The sequence below is a fragment of the Coregonus lavaretus genome (genome assembly GCF_964263955.1).
Source record: "Coregonus lavaretus genome assembly, chromosome: 39".
In the NCBI taxonomy this organism is placed as follows: Eukaryota; Metazoa; Chordata; class Actinopteri; order Salmoniformes; family Salmonidae; genus Coregonus; species Coregonus lavaretus.
The window spans coordinates 21,850,271-21,873,925 of record NC_140026.1 but is presented as its reverse complement, the minus strand read 5'-3'; the positions used below and the strand labels follow the sequence as shown (position 1 = coordinate 21,873,925).

Here is a 23,655-nt window from a genome sequence, read left to right as displayed (position 1 = left end):
CGAGGCTGCCTGACGCCAAGGGGCTGTTGCCGCTATAGTGTTTGTCAGCAAGGAGCAAACACATGCGCACTTAGTCACACACATACACTAAATAGTACACATACACCTCCACACACACAGATACGCACAGGCACACACACACACCACTGTCTATGCTTAACACGGCCCTGTGCGTCTTCCCCGTTTCTGATTGGCCGAACACCTGGGGACTTCCTGGGGAGGTGGTGGATGGGGGGGAGGGGAGGAAATTCTTCAACCCTAAATCCCCCTCTTCTATCCTCCCTTAGAAGCTATGGAGGGAGGGGTGGCAGGAATAATGAACCAATAGACGTTCTATTGAATGACATCATCAGATTCACGCAGGATGACTTTGAATCTCCTAATTGTAATCTTATTATAGCCAGTGTGGAGCCACGGTATTCTGACTTCTTTCTGCAATTTTTTTCTCCCTCTCTTTCTACCTCCCTCCACTCAGAGAGGAGGCACAGTACCTCGTAGGACATTTCCTTGGGGTAAATTAATGATCTAACCTGATCAGTTTCCCCTACATAGATCAAGATCAAATATTATTTCAAGGCAGGAAGAAAGGACGGATGCCTTTTAGAAATAGAGTATTTCTAGCTCAGTTGGTAGAGCATGGGGCTTGCAACACCAGGGTTGTGGGTTCGTTTCCCACGGGGGGGCAGTATGAAAATGTATGCACTCACTAACTGTAAGTCGCTCTGGATAAGAGCGTCTGCTAAATGACTAAAATGTAATTTTGATCAGAGCCATGGAGTTATTAAAATGGCTGCACTGTTCGAATACTACCACTAGAGGGACGACTTAATATCAGAGATACCTTTCCTTTCTGAAGTAGGCTGTTCAGTGTTCAGTAGCAGGGAGGGGTTTAGTTGTCAGACTGCTTAAGGGATGCCTGTTTAAGCTCTGTGCCAAGGCTCTGGTAATGGCAGAGAGGGAGAGAGGGACTAGGCGAGGGATATGTCTAGGGAGGTATTGATTTATCTCACTAAGGACAACTGCCTCCCACTGTTTCTTTCTCTCCTTTTCTCTGCTCACTCTTTCCATCCCCTCCTCATTGACTCTCTCCCTCTTTTGGTCTCTCTTCACTTTCTCTCTCTGGCCTCTCCATCTCTGCTTCTCTGTCTCTCGCTCTCTTTCTATCTCTCTCTAATCTGTTTTGCTGCATAGTGCTGGCGTTGCTGTAAAAAAAATAAAAAAATAAAAATAAATGCGTTGTGTGTGGAGAGAGGAGCTCTGTAATTGCAGCACTGGCTTTGCACAGGCCAATCTCCTAGTCTTACCTGGAGACCCATGTGATCTAAACGACACAAACGTACACACACACACACACACACACACATAACACTATTGCTGAGCGATTAACCAACATTTAGTTTATTTTTCGTTTTTTAAACAACTAATTTACTGCCGTCTGTTAAATTATTTGAATTCCATTTCGTTCGTTTTTTTTCTTCTGTGAGCTCAATGCGCACATTGCAGAGTTTCTCTAGAGATAAATCAGATCCAACCTGAACTGTGCGATGTAGTTGTGAGTTGTAGTTTAAAACATGGTAATGAACTACAATTACCATAATCCCTTGCACATCTACTTGTCCGGTCTGTGTTCCTTTTACGCCTGCTACTGAAGAGAGAATAATTTGTGATCGTGAGGTGATATAGAGAGCAGCTAGATGAGATGATGACTTGGAATGAAATAATAAAGTAATCAAATAAAACAAATGTAATATACACAACAACTGAAATATTGTATTAAAGTAAAGTAATGTGAATAAATTATGGTTAATAAGTGATAAGCAGTAATGAGCAGTCTCTACCATCATGGGACTTTTATTAAATGTTTTATTCTGTGTTGTTACAGCATTCAACCCACATAATGCACAGTGCATTTAATATTTAAAACAATAATCGAAACCAAAATCGAAAACCGTGATACATTTTTAATAATCTAACCGAAACCGAACCGACCTCAAAAAGCACTAATCGCTCAGCAGAAATACACACACACACACACACCTCGCCTGACTTGTGTTTTCCCCCTAAACGAACACTACACTCTGAAACTCTCACCTTCTCTCTCCAATTCTATTCTTACTATCCAACTCGTATCCCTCCCTTTGACTTCTTTGCTCATCTCCCCTCCTCTTTTCCACCTTTTCTCCTCCCTCACTCTCTCCATCGAGGCTCTGCATCCACCCCCCCCCCCCCCCCCCCTCTCACACACACACACACACCTCTGTAGCTTACGTCTGACAGGTTGTACTACACACACAGGCGTGTGAATAGACCCCTGGAGAGTGGGCCTGGGTACTGCAGAACTGAGTGTATATATAGCACTGCGGTGAATAGAGGGAGAGAGGACAGCAGCTTTTTAGACAAGAATTACAGGCACATGATCACTCTACCCACGCCTTACTCCTCTACCACTACACCTACACCCTACCTTTTACCTGGCTATTGCAGCTCAAAAACCATCCATTTTGTAGCACATTATTACAGTACAGCGCTCCAGACTGTTAACACGCTGTTTTTCTGGCTTTCTTTTACATATTTGTATGATTTCCTCACCCCAGGCATCGCTCTATGGATAGCTCTCAAGATCCCGTCCCTAAACAGGACAATCCAGCGGTTGATTTTGATTGAAATGATAAGGGAGATAATCATTTTAGCTCTGGCTAAATGATGTCATGCGGTTTAATGGAAAAGCAATGAAGAGCTTTTGACGCACTGATGAGATGATGGAAATTATGAAGTGCCGTTGATGAGTCCCTGATTATTAAGCTGAAAAAAGCCCGGATAGGTTATGTACATTATGTATGAAACAGCCGAACTCAAATCCACCAAGTTTTTATATTTACCCAAAAGTGCACAAGTTGGGATTAGTGTTGCTTTATGGATTTTGAGTTTCTTGATATAATATGTCAGACTTGAGCACCGAGACTTGCCTCTAAAGATGGTTGCGTGGGATCCCAAGCAGAATATGTCTTCCTGGTATTAACCATGTAATGTGTTAAGTAATATGTGCTTATGGGTCTCTGAATATTAAATGACAATGGTTTGATGATGAATGTTTGAATAATGTAATGATGATGTTAATGCATATTGCTATAACTGAATGCTTTTCATGTTGGTTTTGACAAATGTTATAGATTGCTACTATTGATTTCATTGATGCTATTGATTTTCACTGTCCACTGAGCTATTGGCTATATCAGCTAATCATTATACAAATATACTATTTCTAAATTATTCATAAATATGTTTAACTTATCGGACTCATAACCAAAACAACCATTTAAACCTGAGGTAACTAGAATGCTGTCTAACCAATCCAAACCAGTCCGCAAAAAGCTACTACTTCCTGAAACTACCTAAAGCTGATTTTAACGTACATAACCTTGCTAAACGTTTTGCCATGTTGCCCTTTCTCTAACCTTTAACCTTTGAACCTTTGACCTTCCAGATATTAACCTGCTGCACTCTGTCTTTTCCAAATTCTCTAAAGGGAACTTTGATAATGAACGCCTGGCTATTGCTAGACAAAGAATCCCATACCGACTTGGTCGGGTAGTTGACGAGTGGCTACTCGACAAAGGTAACTAAAAACCCCTTAACACTCCACTAATGACCTAACCACTTAATCACCGTTAACCACCGCTCTGGAGGAGGTGCAGTGCCACGCAACAAAGGTGGATGTGATTGGCTCTTTACAGTTCCCCTGATTCACATATGTCCAATGCAATTGGCTTATGACCTTACCCAATGTGATTGGCTTAAACTTCACCATTCAATTATGTCACTGAGTAGTAATATACATTAGTAACACATTCAAACAGGTAGCGGCACGCTCTACAGTTTTACTGTATACTGAAAGCAATTAGACAGGTCATTCTATCTGGTAATTGGCAATTATGAAAGTATGCAAATTGCTACTAAATCCACATCCCTTATCAGCTAGCGGGTTAACTAATATTACAATGTTGCTAATGACTTTAAACATTCTTCATAGCATTACAATGAAGGTACTGAACTAAAGAGCCAGCAGTAGGCTGCACTGCACAGGGGAACCATGTCCAAAGCACCTTGACATGGGGCTGCATCTCTTCAGAGTCATAACTTCCCAATAACCCCAACATAACCCCCCAGTAACCAACCTGACAAAAAGACAGATCTTATTGGTTCCCCTTCTGCTTCTCTTCCTGTGTTTCTGTTGTTTGGTCTTGTGAAGTTTTATTAATTATGGTGATTATTATTCAAATTCTTATTCACAAAAGTGACAATTAGAGGAAGAAAGAACAACCACTGAATTATTTTTTAGACACTCCAGAGAAAAGTAGCCACCTGAAAGTCATTAAAAGTTAAAGGGACTGTTTAATGTGTCTGTTGAACTTTGTTAATAAGCCTACAGTTCGCTGTGTCGGCCTTATTCTGCCCGACAACAACGAGCACGATCGATCTGCAGTTTGGATCTGACCAAAAGTGACGATTCTTTAACCCTTTGAGTGCCAAACATCCCCCAACCTCTTTGTCTTTGTCTTGTATTGTGTGTTTGTGCTGCTGAAAGGTGGTTGATTCTAAAAACTCCCCAAATGGAGGTGTGGCCTTTGTTGCTGCTCCTCCTCCTCCCCCTTTCATTACATCCCTCTGGCCACAGTTACCTCAGTCACACCACAATGTTGGCCATTTTAAACTAGCGCTAGCTAGCTCAGCTTTCACAGCACAATAATGGGCCGTCCACATCTAGCACGATTACTAACGATAACTATAAGGTGTAGATGTGCCTTATTACACATACAATAATTATTTAGAAGAACTGAGAGTCGGCCTCTGAGCAAAGTGTAATTGTTACTTATTCCATGACTGCTAGACAAAGTGACTCCGATTTAAATTAGTTGATGTTAGCCATCACAACACAGTAAAATATGACTTGCTAGGGGAATTTTAGGGTAGATTAGTCTAAGTCATGAATCTCTAAGGCTCTAAAGGCTTTACCCAAGTTTGTATTCTGTTTGTATGACTAATAATAGATGCAGTGTCATGAATATATCACATTTTACATATTTTAATTTGCTGCGGCCGGCTGTTCTTTGAAATTGTATTATAAGTGAACCCACATGCGAGGAAAGATTCAAAATAAAGTAATTTGTATTTATGTGAGAGTCAAACAAGATAAATTAAGCGTTCCCATGTTTATTTGATAAAAACAGACTCAGTAAACTGCTCATTGCATGTCATTTGGATTAATAGATAATTTAGCATGTATTGGACAGAATCAGTATATCAGATAGAACCAGAATCAGCTGAAGGATTTAGTACACATTTTTTCATACATTAATAAGGATGATTTCATATGAATTACCAACCAGATTTAGGATCATGATGACAAGACATAAGAACCAAAGAATCAACACAATAAGAACCAAAGAATCAACAATGCGAGAGAAAGCTGGGGACGTTAGTATAGAGGCACTCTTACCAAAAACAAAGTTGGAGGGAGGGGAACGGAAAGAGGGAGGCAGAGGACATTTCTCAACTCAAAGGGTTAAAGTTCAAAGTTACTTTGCTATGGAAACAGACAGAGATGAATCCTAAGACCTGAACTAAGCATAATCTAACCACCTAACAGCAAACCAAACTCAACCCACACTAACTACTGAGGGCTGACTCTCCCCACATCACCCCCTCCAAAACTATGAGCAGGAGGCCAGTATGTTATTGACAATCACACCAAAATGATTCATTACCTTCTGAACAGTAGCTAGTACACAACCAAGAAGCCCTCAGTCATAATCCTGTTATAAACATCTCTAACGAGCTCAATTGGAACTTTCGAAATTCCTCCCAAATCTAGAACTTAGACAGGATAACAACTAAACAGCTAACTAAGTGCTGAACCCCTTTAAACCATGATGAAGTGGTGCCAGAATACTCCCCTGTCCCCTCACCCCTCCTCACCCCCCGAAACGCAAAACTCAGAGGGTTAAAAACGAACCATTTAACTTGAACACCAAATTCTAAACATGGTATCTGAATCGAATTATTTTGTGATGAAACCCGCAATTATTTGAATGCTTCTTTGAGTATAAAGTTACAAGAGATTATAAGGTCCCTTTAACATTTACTGTTCCACCATGTTAGCACAGAAAATATGTTGTTTGTGTAATAACTTCTATGAACCAAAATGGGTTAAATAATATGTCATTTGTTATGTTGAATGAATGCTAATGTCTGTTCAAGGTGGTGGATATATGCATGTATGAATGAAAGAGAGTGGGGTTTATCCTATGGATATTGCAGCCTGGTCTGTAATGGTCCAGACTGCCTATCTCTTATAGACCACACCCCTCTGACCACACCCCTGAATCTGTGGTCTTCATTGCTTCAGATGTCTTGACCGGAGTGAAACAAACGTCAGTCCAGTGTGTCTCCTGAACTCATGGTCAGTCTGTGGTCAGTGTGGTCAGGTCTGTGGAACCGTATAACCACAAAGAATGGACATTTGCTCTCATTGATATAAAAACTAGCTGGGGTAGCTAGAGTAGTCAACGCACTATTCAAAAGCATTGAAGAGTGGTTTATTTTGAAACATAACGATTCCATGAGATTTCATGCTACCTTAAAGCAATAGACTTCCCATAAAGTCAAGTACGGAGTGCAATCAAGCGGTGGAAAAGGTAGGTAACACTCCCACACACACGCTTATCAATGCTCCCAACCAACTTTACAGGCTGAAGTAGAGAGGGCTTAGTAGGTATTATTATGTCTCCCCTAGCCCAGAGATGGCTGTTGGATCACACATCTCAGTGTGCAGCTCTCGTTCTCTGTTCTACTCCAGACTTTGAGGCAGATCAGAGAGAACATCTCTGGCCCTCCCAGTGCTTGCCAAATAAATCCAAAATGGCAGCACTTATACAGACTCAATGGAGGGGAAAAATAAGAGACCCAAAAGTTTTTAACAGCTCAATCCAACCAAACTCACTCGGATGTGCCCTCCTTTTCCCTCGTTCCTCTCGCTCTCCCTCTCTCTCTCTCTCACCTCATATCCATCACACCAAATGGTCTGCTGTATTCCACCGCTCCCACTCTCTCTCCCTCTTTTCTTTGTCTCTCAGTTTCTCTCTCTCTATCGCTCTCCCTCCACATCCTCAGCAGTTTTCTTGGCACGCAGACACCGCAGCCTCTTTTCTTTTCGAACAACCAGAATAAGATACGGTTTCCTAATCTTTCTGGGGAGAGAGAGGAGAGAGATAACAAAATAGAGATTACAAATAACCAGCGAGAATCCATTTCCCTTGTTCTCCTTCTCAAACCAGTAAAACGTTCCGCTTTTAGCCAATGAGGTATATTTACTTCCTGGCTTTACTCCAGTCACAGAGAAGAGAAGAATAGCTGGAGCTACAGTTTAAAATGGGAGCAGTGTGACGTACATCTGGATTTAGGGAGGATACCAAACTCTCTGGTGCCATTAAGAACCCAAATGGAACGTCCAGAGACTTGTTTAGGTGGACGAAACTGAGATGGAAGGAGGAGGAAGGGAGGAACACAACACACCACAAGGCCTTTGAGTCAACAGTGGTGCCTGGACAGCTTCTAGCGAGCTACCCAGTGAGCTGGGTTTAATGTTCAGTGTTTAATGGCCTGGTTCAAGCGCCCCCTTTCTCCCTAATCGAGAGCAATCGAGTCCTCCTAGTCGGTATGATGCCTGAGCCCAAATCGACCTTCTCTTGGCTGGGCGCTCATCCAGACAGGACATGCTTGAGCCCGGCTTTATTACAGAGATTTTTCTAACCGGGCCCCTCACAGGTGGGGCCGGCTCTGTGGCCCCTGCAACCCACTCCAGACAGCCCATGATGAGTTGATTTGGCTCACACGCTGCATTCTCCTCTTTTACCTCTTTTCATTAGCTCTTTCTCTTTTATTACAGTTGTGTTGGAAAAACAGAAAGACATTTTTCCATTTGTAACTCGTAGAGGGAAAAGTGGTCGTGAGACTCTGGTTCCTACTGGCTTAAATAATGGGGCACTTTGGCTGTGTTATACCTTTCCCTACCATGAAATGGCCTAGAGCAGGGTTCTTCAATTCCGGTCCTGGAGGGCCGAAACACCTCTGTTTTTCATCCTCTCCTTCTAATCAGGGGCTAATTCAGACCTGGGACACCAGGTGAGAGCAATTAACTACCAGGTAGAAATAAAAAACACAAGTGTTTCGGCCCTCCAGGACCGGAATTGAAGAACCCTGGCCTAGAGCAAGGGTATCCAACTCTTACCCTACGAGTTCCAGCGCCTGCTGGTTTTCTGTTCTACCTGATAATTAATTGCACCCACCTGGTGTCCCAGGTCTAAATCAGTCCCTGATTAGAGGGGAACAATGAAAGAATGCAGTGAAACTAGCTTCCAGGTCCAGAGTTGAGTTTGAGGGGGCTAGAGCAGCTGGAGTGACTGAAGAAATAGGATCTGTCGCGAGCTCACCGATACGTCGCTCACCAACTTCCTAGATCTCTCCAGATATGTCATGATACGGAAAAAGCCACTACACCCTGTCATATCTAGTGTACTGTACCCTATCTGACGTCCTGTACCTTAGCTTACTGCTATGCCTCTCACCAACTTCCTAGATCTCTCCAGATATGTCATGATGCAGAGAAAGCCACTACACCCTGTCATACTGTATCTAGTGTACTGTACCCTATCTGAAGTCCTCCTGTACCTCCCCGCCACAGTGTCTCTATCTACGTCCCCTGGCCCCTGAGGGCCTCACTCCTCCCTCACGCAGCGCTTGCTCTCCTAAAGTCACGGTGCATTCCGCCCCTCGCCTTCCTTTGTCAAACACAATTAATTCAGAGCGTTACCAAATCGCCTACTTTTCCAGTGGAATAAAAAAAAGTGAAAGACTTAATTAGCAAAGAGCGCCTTGCGCTAAGGAGATAACTACTACCCACTTCATAATCAACTCTGTGCACCCCGTTCTGTCTTGTCTCAGAGGTTGGAAAAGAGGAGGGCAAAAGGGAGAAAAGCCTGTGTTTTTCTTGAGATTCCCTGTGGAATCCTGGAATTGAGTGAATGATTCGCCAACGGCCAAGAAATACGAAAGGTTCTCGGTGTAAACATTCCAAGCTTCTGTCAATCAAAATTCCACAAGCGGCGCCTTCGCTGTGGAGGAGCCTGGGTAGTCCATCCATCCGGCCCACTAGCCGAGTTGCCACCGCAAAGCACTTAAGATGGTAGCCTCTTCTTCTGTGCCTATGTGTCACACTCTCTCTCCTAGATAATACAGGCTATGGAAGAAAGGGAGTATAATGATGTTGGAGAGAAAGAGGTCTCTCCAGTCTCCACTTCCAATCCCTCCCTCTGATTCCTTCCACTGGAATGCCATTAGACCCAGAACATCCATCCAGAACATCCATCCCCCCTCCTGCCACCTCTCCCCCACCTTAGCCACTTGGATGGGGCTGAGCTGTGTTCGAGCCTCCCCTCCACATCCACTGGAGGTTGCAGACTTGCTCTCATTACCTAAGCCTTCAGACAGGCAATCTGTGCATTAGCCAGCCGAGCGTGGCCGGACTCGGCCCACTCCTCCACGACTCCGTCAACTCAGCCGGTAATTACCGGCCCCGGCTCATCTTTTCTCTTGTCGAGAAAAAACATGGAGATGGATACACGGATGTAGATTCGCTACACCCCACTGAGCGATTCCCTTCTGGTCAGTGTAGAGTGAAACAGTGATACAGTTGATGTGAACAGGTTTCCCACGGAACTAGTAACTGAGTCCCGTGGTTTTTCTCTGCCGAGCCCCAGCGAATGCTGCTAGGTTAGCGGTATCATTAGCTCGAAACAAGAAAGGGAAATGGGGAAGCTTGCATTGTATGATTCACTGAAGTTGTATTACTCCTACATGCGTTTAGTTAGCATGTCAATGCACATACTCTCTATCGCTCCCTCTGTTTCACTAACTCCTCCTTTTTTCTCTACCCTGGTTTCGCTCTCATTCCCTCCACCTTTTCTTCTCTCAATCATTGGTTGACACTCTATCGCTCCCTCTGTTTCACTAACTCCTCCGTTCTCTCCCTTGATGTACTTCTCATCATCTTTCTCTCACTCTCTCCTTCGACCTTTTCTTCTCTCCATCATCCCTGGTTAACACTATTTTCTAGCCCTTTGTCGCTCCTCTCCTTTATCAGGCCCGTGATCTTCCTTTAGCCCTGCACTTGTTTGTCTTCCTCCCTCTCTCCTGTCATTTCACGTCCCAATTCTTCCTGAAGTCCCTTCTTCTTTCTCCTCTCCCCTCGTCATATCGTTCACTCGGCTAGGCTATAGTCTCTGAGTGTCTTATGGCCCTGTCTATCTCCATTCATTTCAGCTAGAAATAAACAGAGAACAGAGAAGTTGCTAGAAAAGCCAGGCCTCGAGGGACCCCACTTTGAGCCAATGAGCAGTCATTTTGACTGGAACATTCTAACAGTCTAATATATACATTTCATATATGCTATCGGAATTTTTTTTCCTTTGGTTGTGTTTATGAAGGTCTTGGGTAACATTAGAATACGAAAATATATATATTTCAAAGAACACAATAGCATTTTCATTAGTTTATGTTAATGTGGGCTATCTGCTGCCGAGTTCTCACCTGTGGAGCGCATGGAACAGCGGTTATTCTTGGAAAAAGGGATCTTTTGAAATAGAGCTCATCTCCTCAATTTTGAGAGTTATTTGACAAAGATAAGTGTTTTGGAAACCTCAGAACCTGATCTTTCTGATACTATATAGATATCAAAACATCTTAACTGCGTGTTACTCTGTAGGAGGATTTAAAAAAGTAACTTTTTGGCGCTCCAGGAAAAAAAAATGACTACCTTTTTAAACTGCTTATAAAACAAATACTTGTGTTAAATATACTGTACATATTTAGGAAAAGTCAAGGACAGAGGGGGGCGTGAAAAAGAAAATGGCAGAGATACTGTATTTCAATTTTAAATGAATATGCCTGCCTCTGCGCTTCTAGTGTTTAAATAGAAGGGCCAATATTAGGAGTTATTATTTCACCATCAATCTGGCTCAATTTCTCGCTCATGAAAACACACCCGAAGAAATCACTTACGGAAATGTGCAATCTCAATCTCATCACTTTGTTTTATTTCATCATTCTGTTGTTTCATCTAACCACTATAATTTCGGAACAACCATTGAGGGATACAATTGCAGTCAAAATTGATTTTCATATCCGGACATTACAAGCCCGAGAACAATTCAACCTTTCTCAATGATTCCTCTCGCTGTCACGCCCTGGCTCTGGGGACTCTTAATTGTTGAGCCAGGGTGTGGATTTTCTATGTTTTGTTTGCTATGGTTTTCGTTCTAGATCGGTTAGATCTATGTTGGCCAGGGTGGTTCCCAATCAGAGGCAGCTGTAGCTCGTTGTCTCTGATTGGGAACCATACTTAGGCAGCCTGTTTTCACTAGTCATTGTGGGATCTTGTTCCGTTAAGGTTTGTGTGATTTAACCTAGGACTTCACGTATCGTTTGTTTATTGTTTTGGTTCGTGTATGTACACAATAAAGTATGTACGCTTATCACGCTGCGCCTTGGTCCGCTTCATCTATCGACGATCGTGACACTCGCAAACAAATATTTCCCTCTCCAAGAAAATGACAACCCGTGTGTGATAAGCAAGATGAAGCTCCTCCCCCGAAAATAGACGGATTTTCTGTCACAACCAAAGCCTGTGGCATTCCACTGTTCCAATGCACATTCCACTGTCGTGCCCCCCCGTAGCATTGGCACTAGGGGATCGTTAGCTCATGCCCTCAATGAGGAAATCGAAGAGGAAATGCATCTCTCACCTCCTGGCCAATCAGCCGCTAAGCCCCCTTGTGTGATTTGGTGAGCACCGCCACCTACACGTCCCCTTCCCCAGATGCCCCGTTTATGGAGTGAAGAGGGAGGAGGAGCATTCATCGCTTCCCTGATCCTCTCTTGTTTCCGAGTGACCAACCTACTGGAACTATTTTCCAGGGCGCTCCGCTGATGACAGATACAGTGTGAGAGACTTAGAGAGGGTCGTGATGAGGCCGGAGTGTTATGACACTCCAATGCAGACTACTTTCTCTGGCTCAAGGGATTTACATGACAACATGCTAAGCTATCTCTCACAGGGGGAAATAACACACAATACAGCCATGTTCTAATGATATAGAGAGCAAGGGAGACTGAGGTGGGGGCAGAGAGCTTTATTTATTTATTTTATTTATTACCTTTATTTTACCAGGTAAGTTGACTGAGAACACATTCTCATTTACGGCAACAACCTGGGTCAGGTGTGATAGAAAAGGAGAGAAAGAGAGAGAAAAAGAAGAAGGGAAGATCATTCAGGAGGAAGAGGGAAACTGATAAAAGATACCTGTAGAAAGAAGGAAGGTCAGATAGTTACAGACAGAGGCGAGAGAGAGAGAGCAAGAGACAGAGAGAGAGAGAGACAGAGAGAGAGAGAGAGACAGAGAGAGAGGCAGAGAGAGAGAGACAGAGAGAGAGGGAGAGAGAGGGAGAGAGGAGAGAGAGAGAGAGAGAGAGAGAGAGAGAGAGAGAGAGAGAGAGAGAGAGAGAGAGAGAGAGAGAGAGAGATGATGGCGAGAGAGAGAGAGAGAGAGAGAGAGAGAGAGAGAGAGAGAGAGAGAGAGAGACCATCACCGAAGTGACTTGGACACTTTCATCACAGAGGGACGTCCATCACTCTAGAGTCGGCAGGGCTGAAGTTAATTGGGTAGTAGTGTGTGTTTCATCCTGTTGGCTGTTTAAATGAGGGAAAGATAGTGTCTGTCACCCTCCTATTCCAGCCCAGTCTCTAAGCCCAGCCCAGCTGAGCCCCGGGCCCTAGGGCCATTAGGTGTCAGTCTAAATATATTTTCATTACAGTGGGGTTAACAATTGGGAAATTACAATGCTCAGAACAATTCAACCCGTCTTGACATTTCCTCTAGCAAAAAAATATATTTTACTGATATTTCCCTCTCCAAAAAATTACAGCCCGTGTGTGATATGCAAGAAGCCCCATCCCCCTCCTCCCCCCGAAAATATATTGACTTCCTGTCAAAACCAAAGCCTGTGACATTCCATTGTTCCATTGCACATTGGTGATTGAAAAATCATAATGTGTACCCACAAGACACATTAGTCTCGAAGCAACCAAACATATGATAAACGACTTATTTATGCGTTTATTATTTTTTTCGCATTTTATTTCCTTTTGGTGGATCGTTAGCTCATGCCCTCAGTGAGGAAATCAAAGCGGGAATGCATCTCTCACATCCTGGCCACTCTGCTAGGCTATCAGCCGCTAAGCCCCCTTGTGTGATTTGGGAAAGGCGCAAGTGATTGCGGCCCATAATGCGTTGAGCACCCCTTCCCCATTTCCTATATGCCGTGTTTATGGAGCGAAGAGTGGGGAGCATTCATCGCTTCCATGATCCTCTCTTGTTTCCGAGCTACCAAGTGACTGGGACTATTTTCCAGGGTGCGCCACTGATGACAGATACAGTGTAAGAGGCCTTAGAGAGGGTCATGATGAGGCCAGAGTGTTACAACACTCCAAAGCAGACTCATTTGTCTGACTGGAGGGATTTACATGACAACATGCTTCTTCACTCTCCATACAGCAATTATCCTCCTTCCCTCTTATTCTCCTTTAAATCCCTCCTTTATCTCGCTGGCTTTCTAGCATATTCTCTGTCTACATGTTTTCCCTAGTGCTATGCGTATCCCCAGCGCTAGCTAGCTAGCGTCATCCCCTGTCAGTCAAATAGACTGGATGTTCTCCCTCACGAATTAGAACACAGAACATTCATGTGGATTCAGCAGGGGGAAATAACACACAATACAGCCATGTTGGAATGATAAGGGAGAGAGAGAGGGAGATGGAGGTGGGGGCAGAGAGAGAGAGAGAGGGAGATGGAGCAGAGAGAGAGGGAGCAGATAGAGAGAGAGAGGGAGCAGAGAGAGAGGGAGCAGAGAGAGAGGGAGCAGAGAGAGAGGGAGCAGAGAGAGAGGGAGGAGAGAGAGAGAGAGAGAGAGAGAGAGAGAGAGAGAGAGAGAGAGAGAGAGAGAGAGAGATACCCGCTACAATCGTGCAGTACAGTCAGCAGCAAGCAGTTTAGCAGTTACACCGGTGGGCCCCGGTAAACTAAAGTAGCTAGCTGCGTTTGCTAGCTAAGTGAAAAAAAATACAACAAAATATAGTTAGCTCTCTTTCGCTCGCTTTCTTGCTTCTCCTTCATTTTTGAAGAAATTAATTTGTTCAAAACTGTTCAACTATTGTCTTTCTCTCTCTTTGAGTCAACTACTTACCACATTTTATGCACTGCAGTGCTAGCTAGCTGTAGCTTATGCCTTCAGTACTAGATTCATTCTCTGATCCTTTGATTGAGTGGACAACATGTCAGTTCATGCTGCAAGAGCTCTGATAGGTTGGAGGATGTCCGGAAGTTGTCATAATTACTGTGTCTATGGAAGGAGGTGAGAACCATGAGTGTCCTAGGTTTTGTATTGAAGTCAATGTACCCAGAGGAGGACGGAAACTAGCTGTCCTCCAGCTACACCATGGTGCGAACCATGAGTGTCCTCCCCTTCCTCCTCTGAGGAGCCTCCACTGTTCCCTCTCCAAGAAAATGACAGCCCGTGTGTGATATGCAAGAAGAAGCCCCATCCTCCTCCTCCCCCCGAAAATATATACATTTCCTGTCACAATCAAATGCCTTTGGCATTCAACTGTCAACTGGCATTCAACACGAGCAGTTCATAGCATGGGTCATAGCATCGGTGCTAGGGGATCGTTAGCTCATGCCCTCAGTAAGGAAATCGAAGCGGCAATGCATCTCTCACCTCCTGGCCAGCTGGCTAGGCTATCAGTCGCTAAGCCCCCCTGTGATTTGGGAAAAGCGCGAGTGATTGCGGTCCATAATGCTTTGAACACCGCCACCCCCACGACCCCCTTTCTAGCATGTTCTCTGTCTACGTGTTTTCCGTAGTGCTATTCTTATCCCCAGCGCTAGCTAGCGTCATCCCCTGTCAGTCAAATTGACTGGATGTTCTCCTTTTAGAACACAAAACATCCATGTGCATTCAGCAGGGGACGAGACACCAGGGGATAACACACAATACAGCCATGTCCTAATGATAGAGGGAGAGGAAGAGGGAGAGGAAGCTGGGGGCAGCGAGCAGTGTTGGGGAAGCTACTCTGAAAATATTGTTTACCAAACTACCAATTACTTCACACTGGAAGAAGTTAAGCTACACTAAAGATACCCTAAAGAAAAATATAGTTTACTTAAAGGTCATGTTCATTCAATATCATGTTTTTCATGAAATTTGATGATATTTGGATGAAACCAGATCAAAGTAGGCTGACCAAAGTATGAAAAATGACTGTTGCTTCTACATTGATCAAGTTTGATCATAAATTTACTTGTCCCCTCCCCCATCTCAAACACTTGGATTCAGGTGGTGGTATTATTAAGGGCATAGGGTGAAATCACCCAAACTCTCATTTTAATACACCAATGGTAACATGATATTCTCTTACCTAATTTAAATAAGTACCGCCTCGTAACCAACATCAGAGAAGGCGTGTTTGCAGAGGGGCGTAGTTTATATAGCTAGATAGCCACCACACTGGTGTCAACATTTGACTGTAGGGTGTCAGCAAATATAATTAAAAGTTTACACTTCATCTAAGATACTTACATGTCTCCCCTTTCATATGTGTCTGTTGTTAGCTAGTTACTGGCTAGCTAGGTCTTCAGCCAGCATGGAACAAAATAAAGGGTTGTTCTAAGCTCTGACGCAGTTGTCATGGCAACACATCCGTCAGTGCTGCTGTGAACCGCATCACAAGAGACATGCCAAATGGGGGATGTATAAAACAATTGACCTCATTAATGCAATTTCAATGTTGTTTGAGTTGCTTTGTGTTTCACCAAATTAGCTTGAGATGATTTTACTGCCACACTGCTCACGGCATCCAAGTTTCTTTACATATGCACTTCAAAGAGTTGTAAATCAAGGTGAGCTCATGAATATAAGATCCCCACCCACTCAGTCTGTCTTTTCAAACTTCAAACTACTTAGTGAACAATTATCATATCTAAATCTAAAATGTCATAGACTACAAATTACAAGAGCAGATCACTCTGGAATCAGATGTTAACGGAATGTGTAATTTAGCCTATTAAATACAAACAGTGTGCCTAAATAAGGCAGGTCTGATGCTGAAAAAGAAAGGTAATTATTGCCTACTGCACCCAAATGTTAGTGTGTAGTTAGCTACACCACAACATGACAAAAAAAGTAATTAACTACTGAAAACAGTAACCAGATTTGAATTTAGTTCAACTACCACCAAGCGACTGCAAAATGTAGTAAAATGACTAGCTGAACAACAGTTCACTACTCCCAAACGCTGGCAGAGAGCTATATGTCAAGTGTGTGAGAGTGAAAAGGAGATACAGAGGGAGATAAGAGGGACTGAGAGATATGATAAGAGAACGAAAGAGAAAGAGAAGGGGAGATGAAGCAGGAGAGTCACTGAAAGATAGATAGAGAGAGAGAGAGAGAGTGTGAGTGAGTTATAGTTAGACAGATAGAAAGATAGATAGAGAAGAAAATATAATATAAAAGCAAGCGGGAGTGAGAGGAAGAGAGAGACCATCACCTAAGTGTACTTGAGCTCCTTCAGCGCAGAGCGACGTCCATCACTCTACAGTTGGCAGGGCTGAAGTTAATTAGGTAGTAGTGTGTGTGTGTCTTCCTGAATAAGTGTTTTAATGAAGACCAGCTAGTGACTGTCTTCTCAGCCTAGATTTTAGAATCTCTGAGCCAGCCAGCCCTGGGCCCTGGCCCTGGCCCTAGGGCCAAATGGTGCCCATCATCATAAGGGCCCATGGAGAGAGGGAGACCGGACCACTGCCACCTGATTCAAGACCCAAATTGGTTCAATAAACCCTCATCAATGCACCCCAGCCCGGTGCTGTCCACTGAGAGGACACACACTGCAGACGGCCAGGCGCACACACACACACTTATATACAAACAGAAAAAATGTGGTTTTCCAAAAGGCCACCTTTAACACACGTAAAGGTCACCTCCCTGACACATCTGACAGCTCACGCACGTTATTATGCACACACGAACACACACACACACATACCCTTGTGTCTTAAGCTGTCTGATTGCCAGTCGTTCAAAGACCTTCCCTTCTCCTCCTCCTCTCTCCTCTCCCTTCCTCTAAACCCCCCCAGCCTAAATTGCCCCTGAATTGACACGTCAGTTTCAATTTGACTCGGCAGGCCCCAAAACAATAACTTCATCAGCCCCTGTTAGTCTCCTCTCCATGAGACAGCCACACAAACAAACACTGATTCCCTCTCTCTTCCGGAGGGCACCTTTTCCTCTGACTGATGTTCAAGAGGTAATAGAATGTCTTCAAGCATCCACCAAGGACCTCACAAATGTTGAATACTTGACTGTTTTAGTTCACTTTCTCTCAGCATACGCACTAACTTCTCACAGTACAACATAACTGTGTACAACAATACTTTTACAGGCTAAAAGTATCACTCGGCTGTATACAGGATTCCCTAGCTTCTGCATAGCTACTGGAAATTCCATATTTCACCTTAGTAGTTTGCTGATGATCACTGCACTCATTTGGGACAGGAGTTGTTCCTGACCGCGTGACCTGATCATGATCAAACTCCTGCCCCTAAGAACCAAATCTAATTTCAGTCTTCTCACTGAGGATCACTACACTCACAGGGGAGAATGTTAGGTACAGGAGTTGTTGGGTGGCCACGATAGAGCGTGGTAAGCTGAGAGGTGATTTAGAATCCAGGCTCTGAGACAGACGGACCGTGTCCTCTCCTCTGCTTTGCTGTCTGTCTATCTGGAGTCTGGACTCCCCCTGGAGAGACAGGGTTGCTGAGACAGCACCTCTAAAACAGGAGAGCCACTGGGCTGACGTGTGTGTCTCTGTCCTCTGGTCAAGGACGAGAGATGATCCTCCCTCACAGTGGGGGGACCAAGTACGTGTGTGGGAGGAGATCAAGAGTGAGTGTGTGGGTGTGTGTAGGGTTGGAAAGTGTTTGTGTGAACAACATGTGGTGTGTGTATGTACGCATACTTGTACTTACTACGTGCCAATGTTCTGCTGAATCTTCCTTGCTGATGTCCATCCTCTACCAAGTCTCCTCCTTCCTTCCACCACTATCACTTTCCCCAACCAAACATGTTGAGCAGCATCTTCACAGAGATAGAGTGAGAGAGAGCTATTATGGCAACAGCACATATGCCCCACATTAAAGGAAAACTAAAAAAAACACCAAAATATAGTAATATATTTAGTTAGGCAGGCATTGAGGGGATGGGAGAGTATCCCTATAGGGGTTCAGATGGACCTAATGATCACATCTAATGATGGCATGTGTAATGGACTATCTCACTGGAGGCTTTATGCCTGGGACATCTGCACACAGTATACACACACAAACACACACAGACATGGTCATAGACACACACACGTACGCTCATACACACAATACCTTATTAAGCTAGTAAGAATGTCATGTCTTTTCTCTTAATTGAAAGGGAATGGGAACTATTTTCCATTTCTGTCCTCTAAATGATTGAAGTGTATCCTCTAGGGGTTTGTAATGTAGAGGACAGTAATGTAGAAATGTAAACATAATCTTTATAATTACACATATTGTACACACGTTAGATGGACACGCGTGCAAACACACACACACACACACTCCTCCCCCGTAAACACACTCAAAGTATCCCATTACCATGGTCTGCCATCACTGGGGAGTCCATCCCACACATACTAGTGTGCATGATCCATATCACACTCGCACACAAACATGCGCACGCACGCACGAACGCACACACACACACACACACAACAGGCATTGAATAATCCATAAAGAGGGCCAATTTAGCTTCTCCTCTGCTCCTTCCCCTCTCTGCAGTAATTACCTCATCAAGTCTCATTTTAACCCACTTCCTCCAAAACAATATCCTACAGTAATCCCCCCCCCCACCACACCAACCGGGAGGCCCATTAATGTGGTCAAGGGTCATCACTTCTGATATCCAACCTGATTGGCCCAGCATGACACCCCATCCACTGAGAAAATGAGTGTGAGGGAAGCAGAGGGGAAAGAAAAAAGGACTGATATCAGCAAAGAAAAATAGGATCTTTTTTTATTTTTTTCAACTCTTCAGATCACCCCCCTCCACCAACCCCTGGTAACACATTAGTAATGGAACTTGCAAATGAGCCGAACCCTCATCTGTCCAATCCAGATGTATAGTAATGACTGGAGGACCAGAAGAGAGAGCTGTTGAATTAAACATTCAACCATTTCCACCGAAGTGGTTTATTTTTCCTAAACGGCTTCTCCATCTCCGTACTTTGGGATGGGACGTTGAAAAAAAAAAATATCTGTCTGAGGCACTTCATCATTTGTGCTGTGTCTCAGGTGCTTTGGGGTCAATGACACCAGGCTTGGTAATGTATTCCATCTCTGTGGGGAATGAGATGCATCTCCACCCAGCCCCCAGCCTCAGGGTCAGCCCACAGCTACACTCTGCAATCTATTAGACTGCCAGTTTCCACATTCTTCAGGCTCTGCTGTGAAACTGAGTGGCCCGTGTTTGTTAGAATCGAGCCATAATGGCCGCCACCTGCAGCAGCACGGCTCAGGCAAGGTTATAATATCCTTAACGTGTTACCAGGGGTAAATCCTCCCATGTGATGGATACTGTCCCCCGCTGTTTCACTCTGTCTGTCTATGTGTGAGTATAGGGAATTGGGATGTGTGTTGGGCAGCCTACGAAGAGACAGAGATTGATTGCGTCTTCCTTTGCCGCTTCTCTCCTCTTTCCGCTTTCTTCTTTCTCTTCTTCTCTCTCTATTTGTTTCCCTGCCCACCTATCAATCTTCACCCCCTTTCTCCTTCTCCTAACCCCCTTTTATCTCCCACCTCTCTCTTCCCTCTTTCTCTTTTCTGCATCCCCCCCGACGTTCTCTCCTCCTCCCTCCACCAGGTCGACAGTTGACCATCTTCAACAGCCAGGCGTTCATCAAGATTGGCGGTGGTGGCGGAGACAAGGCCCGTCACTTCCAGGGCCAGATCTCGGGACTCTATTACAACGGGCTGCAGGTGCTCAAGCTGGCGGCGGAGAGCGACCCCAACGTGCAGGCCCAGGGCAACCTGCGGCTGGTGGGCGACGTGCCCTCTGTGCTCACCACGGACACCACCAGCACCACGCCGCTGGCCGACATGTCCACCACCATCATGGAGACAACCACGACCATGGCTACCACCACCACCCGCAAGCAGCGCTCGCCCACCATGAGGGACAGTGTCACACAGGTTTGTAGGGGAGGACTGGGGTGGAGTGGGGGAAGGTGAGTGGAGGACTGGGGTGGAGTGGGGGGGGACTGGGTTGACACTGATCTGTGGCCAGTTTGGGATTTTCCCCTGCAAATGGTGATTATACTCTGATCCTAGATCTGTGCTTATAAGAGCAACTTCTTCCCGGAGTGAGTGGGAGTCATGACTGTTTCATAGTAGTTATTCCTCTCTACAGAATCATACAAACTTTCTGTAGCTACGTACTCTCTGCTTGGCCAAAGATTGACATTCAGAACTTCAAAACGAACCCAATAACAAGTCTAGCATACCCCATTAGAGCAATCCAGACGGGGGTTTTGATTCCTTCTAAAGCAAAATCACAAATCGAAGACTAGACACATTGTTAGAGGCTATATGAATCACACCCATCCACACCAATCACATGTAGCCAGACAGTTGGGGCATCGAAGGAATAAAAGCAAATAAATTGCTTGCCTCAATTACCTTGCCTCACCCTCTAAACATGTTGTTATCCTGTGTGCGTGTGTGTTTGAGTGAGCGCGTCCTGCCCGTGTGTCTAGTATACACGTCCCCATACAAAGGCTAAGTTTTCCTAGTACTAATCTCGACATGTTATGATCAGTCGATCCACCACTCCTGGAAGTGGCAATTGGGGAACAATGGGAGATAGAGCTATTACGCCAACTAGACACACAGTCACACACAGTCCCCCTGTTGTCGAAATGCTGCCCAGTCCCCACGCAGCCCATAATAAGCTTTAATAACAGGCCACGTGTCCTCCAGGAGAGGGAATCGTTTCCTCCAATTTCACAGCCCGTACTATCTATTAATTAGCCACGAGCCGCATGCATTGTAATGTAATATAGCGCAGCTACATTAGCAGTCTGCTGCAGCAGTGTGGTGGTATAGCATTAGAATAGTATTAGGCTCCAGGCGCCCAGAGAGAAATGGGAGTTAAGTGAAGGACTAGCTGTTGGTTTTAGAGTTCAAAAGTTTTCTTCCAAACACTTTTGCTATATCGATTGAGCTTGCCTGACACAACTGAACAAATGGAATAGTCCCAAAAGTGTGCAATTCCAGGTAGGCTCATCTGCAATTCCAGGTAGGCTGAATCACTCAGTCAATGTGAAAACACAAGTATTTGAAAGGAAACGTATAACTAAACCAGGTCTGGATGGTCGTTTTTTGTCTTTCTGTTTGTTTACTTTGTTCCATGTTTCAAGTGTTATAGAATACCCAATTATGTAAGGTAAAAGCCAATTTATGCTTGCTCTGGCAATACGATCCGGAGGCTCCATACAGAGGGTGTGACGCAATTGCGGAGCTTCTGGAGGCTTGTGGAGGCCAAATCGAGCTCTGTGCCGCATCGCCGTGCACCTCCCAAATTCTGTAACAATGCAGAGGGCTCTGTATAGTGCCGTATAGCTCCGCATTGACATGATTGGCTGACGGTAGGTGAGGGCGGGAGGTCCTGTATAAACACAAACTCACTTCCTTGACAACTTCCTTCACAACAGCTCTGCTGTGGTCCACCAAGCACAAGAAGAATGAATGCTCTGACTTCTGCGGAGGCCGCATCGCAGTAAATGCTGTCGGATTGACCATGCAGAGCCTTTAAGGTTAGGTTAGGTAAAGCTCGGTTCTAACAAGCTGTGGCTGTTTCTACAATTTCAACAAACTTGCGTGGTGTTGCATGGAAAAGACGTTAAGCTAAAAGTACCAATTAACATTGGGTTTCTCTCAAACAGCTTGTTCATTATCACCCTCCTTGTCCTCAGACGCTTACCCGAGATCAATCACACAAACCTCTTGGCCTGACAGCCTTCCTTTGACAACCATGACGAAGCGTTCTCTGCCTAAGAACATTGCTCTCATACCAGCTACCTACCTCCCCCTCTTTCTCCCATCTCACTTGAAAGCGAAGGTCTCTCTCTCTCTCTCTCTCTCTCTCTCTCTCTCTCTCTCTCTCTCTCCTCAGCCAATAACAACAGTGCTAACGAGAGAGAGATGGAGGTAGAGAGAGATGGAGACTGAGAGGTATGCAAGAGTGTGAGAGACACAGGGAGGGTGTAGGGGTAGACTAGAGAGAGGTAGGCGTCTCATGCTACTAGCTACCGCACTGCAAACACCAGTCAAGTCTTATCTAATTGAATGTTCGCTTTTGGACAGCCGTTGTTTGTTTACCTTTTGAGACTTTTTCTTCCATCATCCTTTCCTCATCGCGCTGCGTAGCCGGAGCCACAGTCCTTTGATTTCAGCTTTACTCAATTCAATAAATGGGCGGAAAATGAGCTTAATTATCTCTATATGGCGTTATCAAAGCAGTCCGGGACTGTCTGTGTACTTTTTCCAGAAGAGGAGTAGAGATCAGACATTGTTGACTGTACTAAGGTCAATGCTGCTAGCTACTTCATCCATCCAAAGTCATGTGTGTATGATGCAACGGGTTGTATCGCTAGTACTGCGCCATTATCAATACAGAAAGACTGTCCTTCCAAAGTTAATGCACTGTATGATGCTGCAACTGGCTCTACTATTAGGCATGGAGTTTAGGGACCCCTGTAGAGTTCCATTACACATTGTGGGTGCATCCCAAATGGCACCCTTTTCCCTATATAGTGCACTACTTTTGACAAGAGCCCTATCTGCCCTGGTCAAAATAGTGCCCTATATGGGGAATATGGTGCCATTTGGGACACAACCAATGTTATATCTGATTACCTCTTTGCTGTGTTTATACTGCAGACATGATGGTCTGTGGTTTAGCAACTATCTGTGCCTAGCTAGTAAACAGAAGATCAATGTAACCTAAGCTGGATATGTACTACTCATATTTTACGTGCCTGTGTGTGTGTGTGTGTGTGTGTGTGTGTCTACAATGCATATACAGTAGCTTGAGAAAGTATTCACCTTGGCATTTTTCCTATTTTGTTGCCTTACAACCTGTAATTAAAATTGATTTTTTGGGGGTTTGTATCATTTGATTTACACAACATGCCAACCACTTTGAAGATGCAAAATATTTTTTATTTTGGAATGTTGTGGAAAATAATCACTATACTTCAAAAAAATCAAAGTTATTTCAGAGGTTTTGTAGAATCAAGAATGACTTTATTACAATTTCAACAAAGCCAGGCTAATCTTCAGATTACGCCTCTTTTCTCTCTCCCTTCCCTAGCTCTATAGTCTCCTTCACCCCCACCCTATC

At 44.4% G+C, this 23,655-nt stretch overlaps 1 protein-coding gene across 5 annotated transcripts in view; it reads left to right on the top strand.

The window, feature by feature from the left end:
* Window positions 1–23,655, top strand: part of nrxn2b (neurexin 2b) — an 863,757-nt gene that overhangs the window by 822,328 nt on the left and 17,774 nt on the right. For 4 of the 5 annotated variants that reach the window (XM_084156410.1, XM_084156411.1, XM_084156413.1 and 1 more), the window contains 2 exons: window positions 3,527–3,616; window positions 20,116–20,444. In XM_084156410.1, coding sequence (XP_084012536.1) covers window positions 3,527–3,616; window positions 20,116–20,444 — 419 coding nt within the window. The remainder of the gene's footprint in view (window positions 1–3,526; window positions 3,617–20,115; window positions 20,445–23,655) is intronic. The other variant, XM_084156412.1, reaches the window with a different exon arrangement.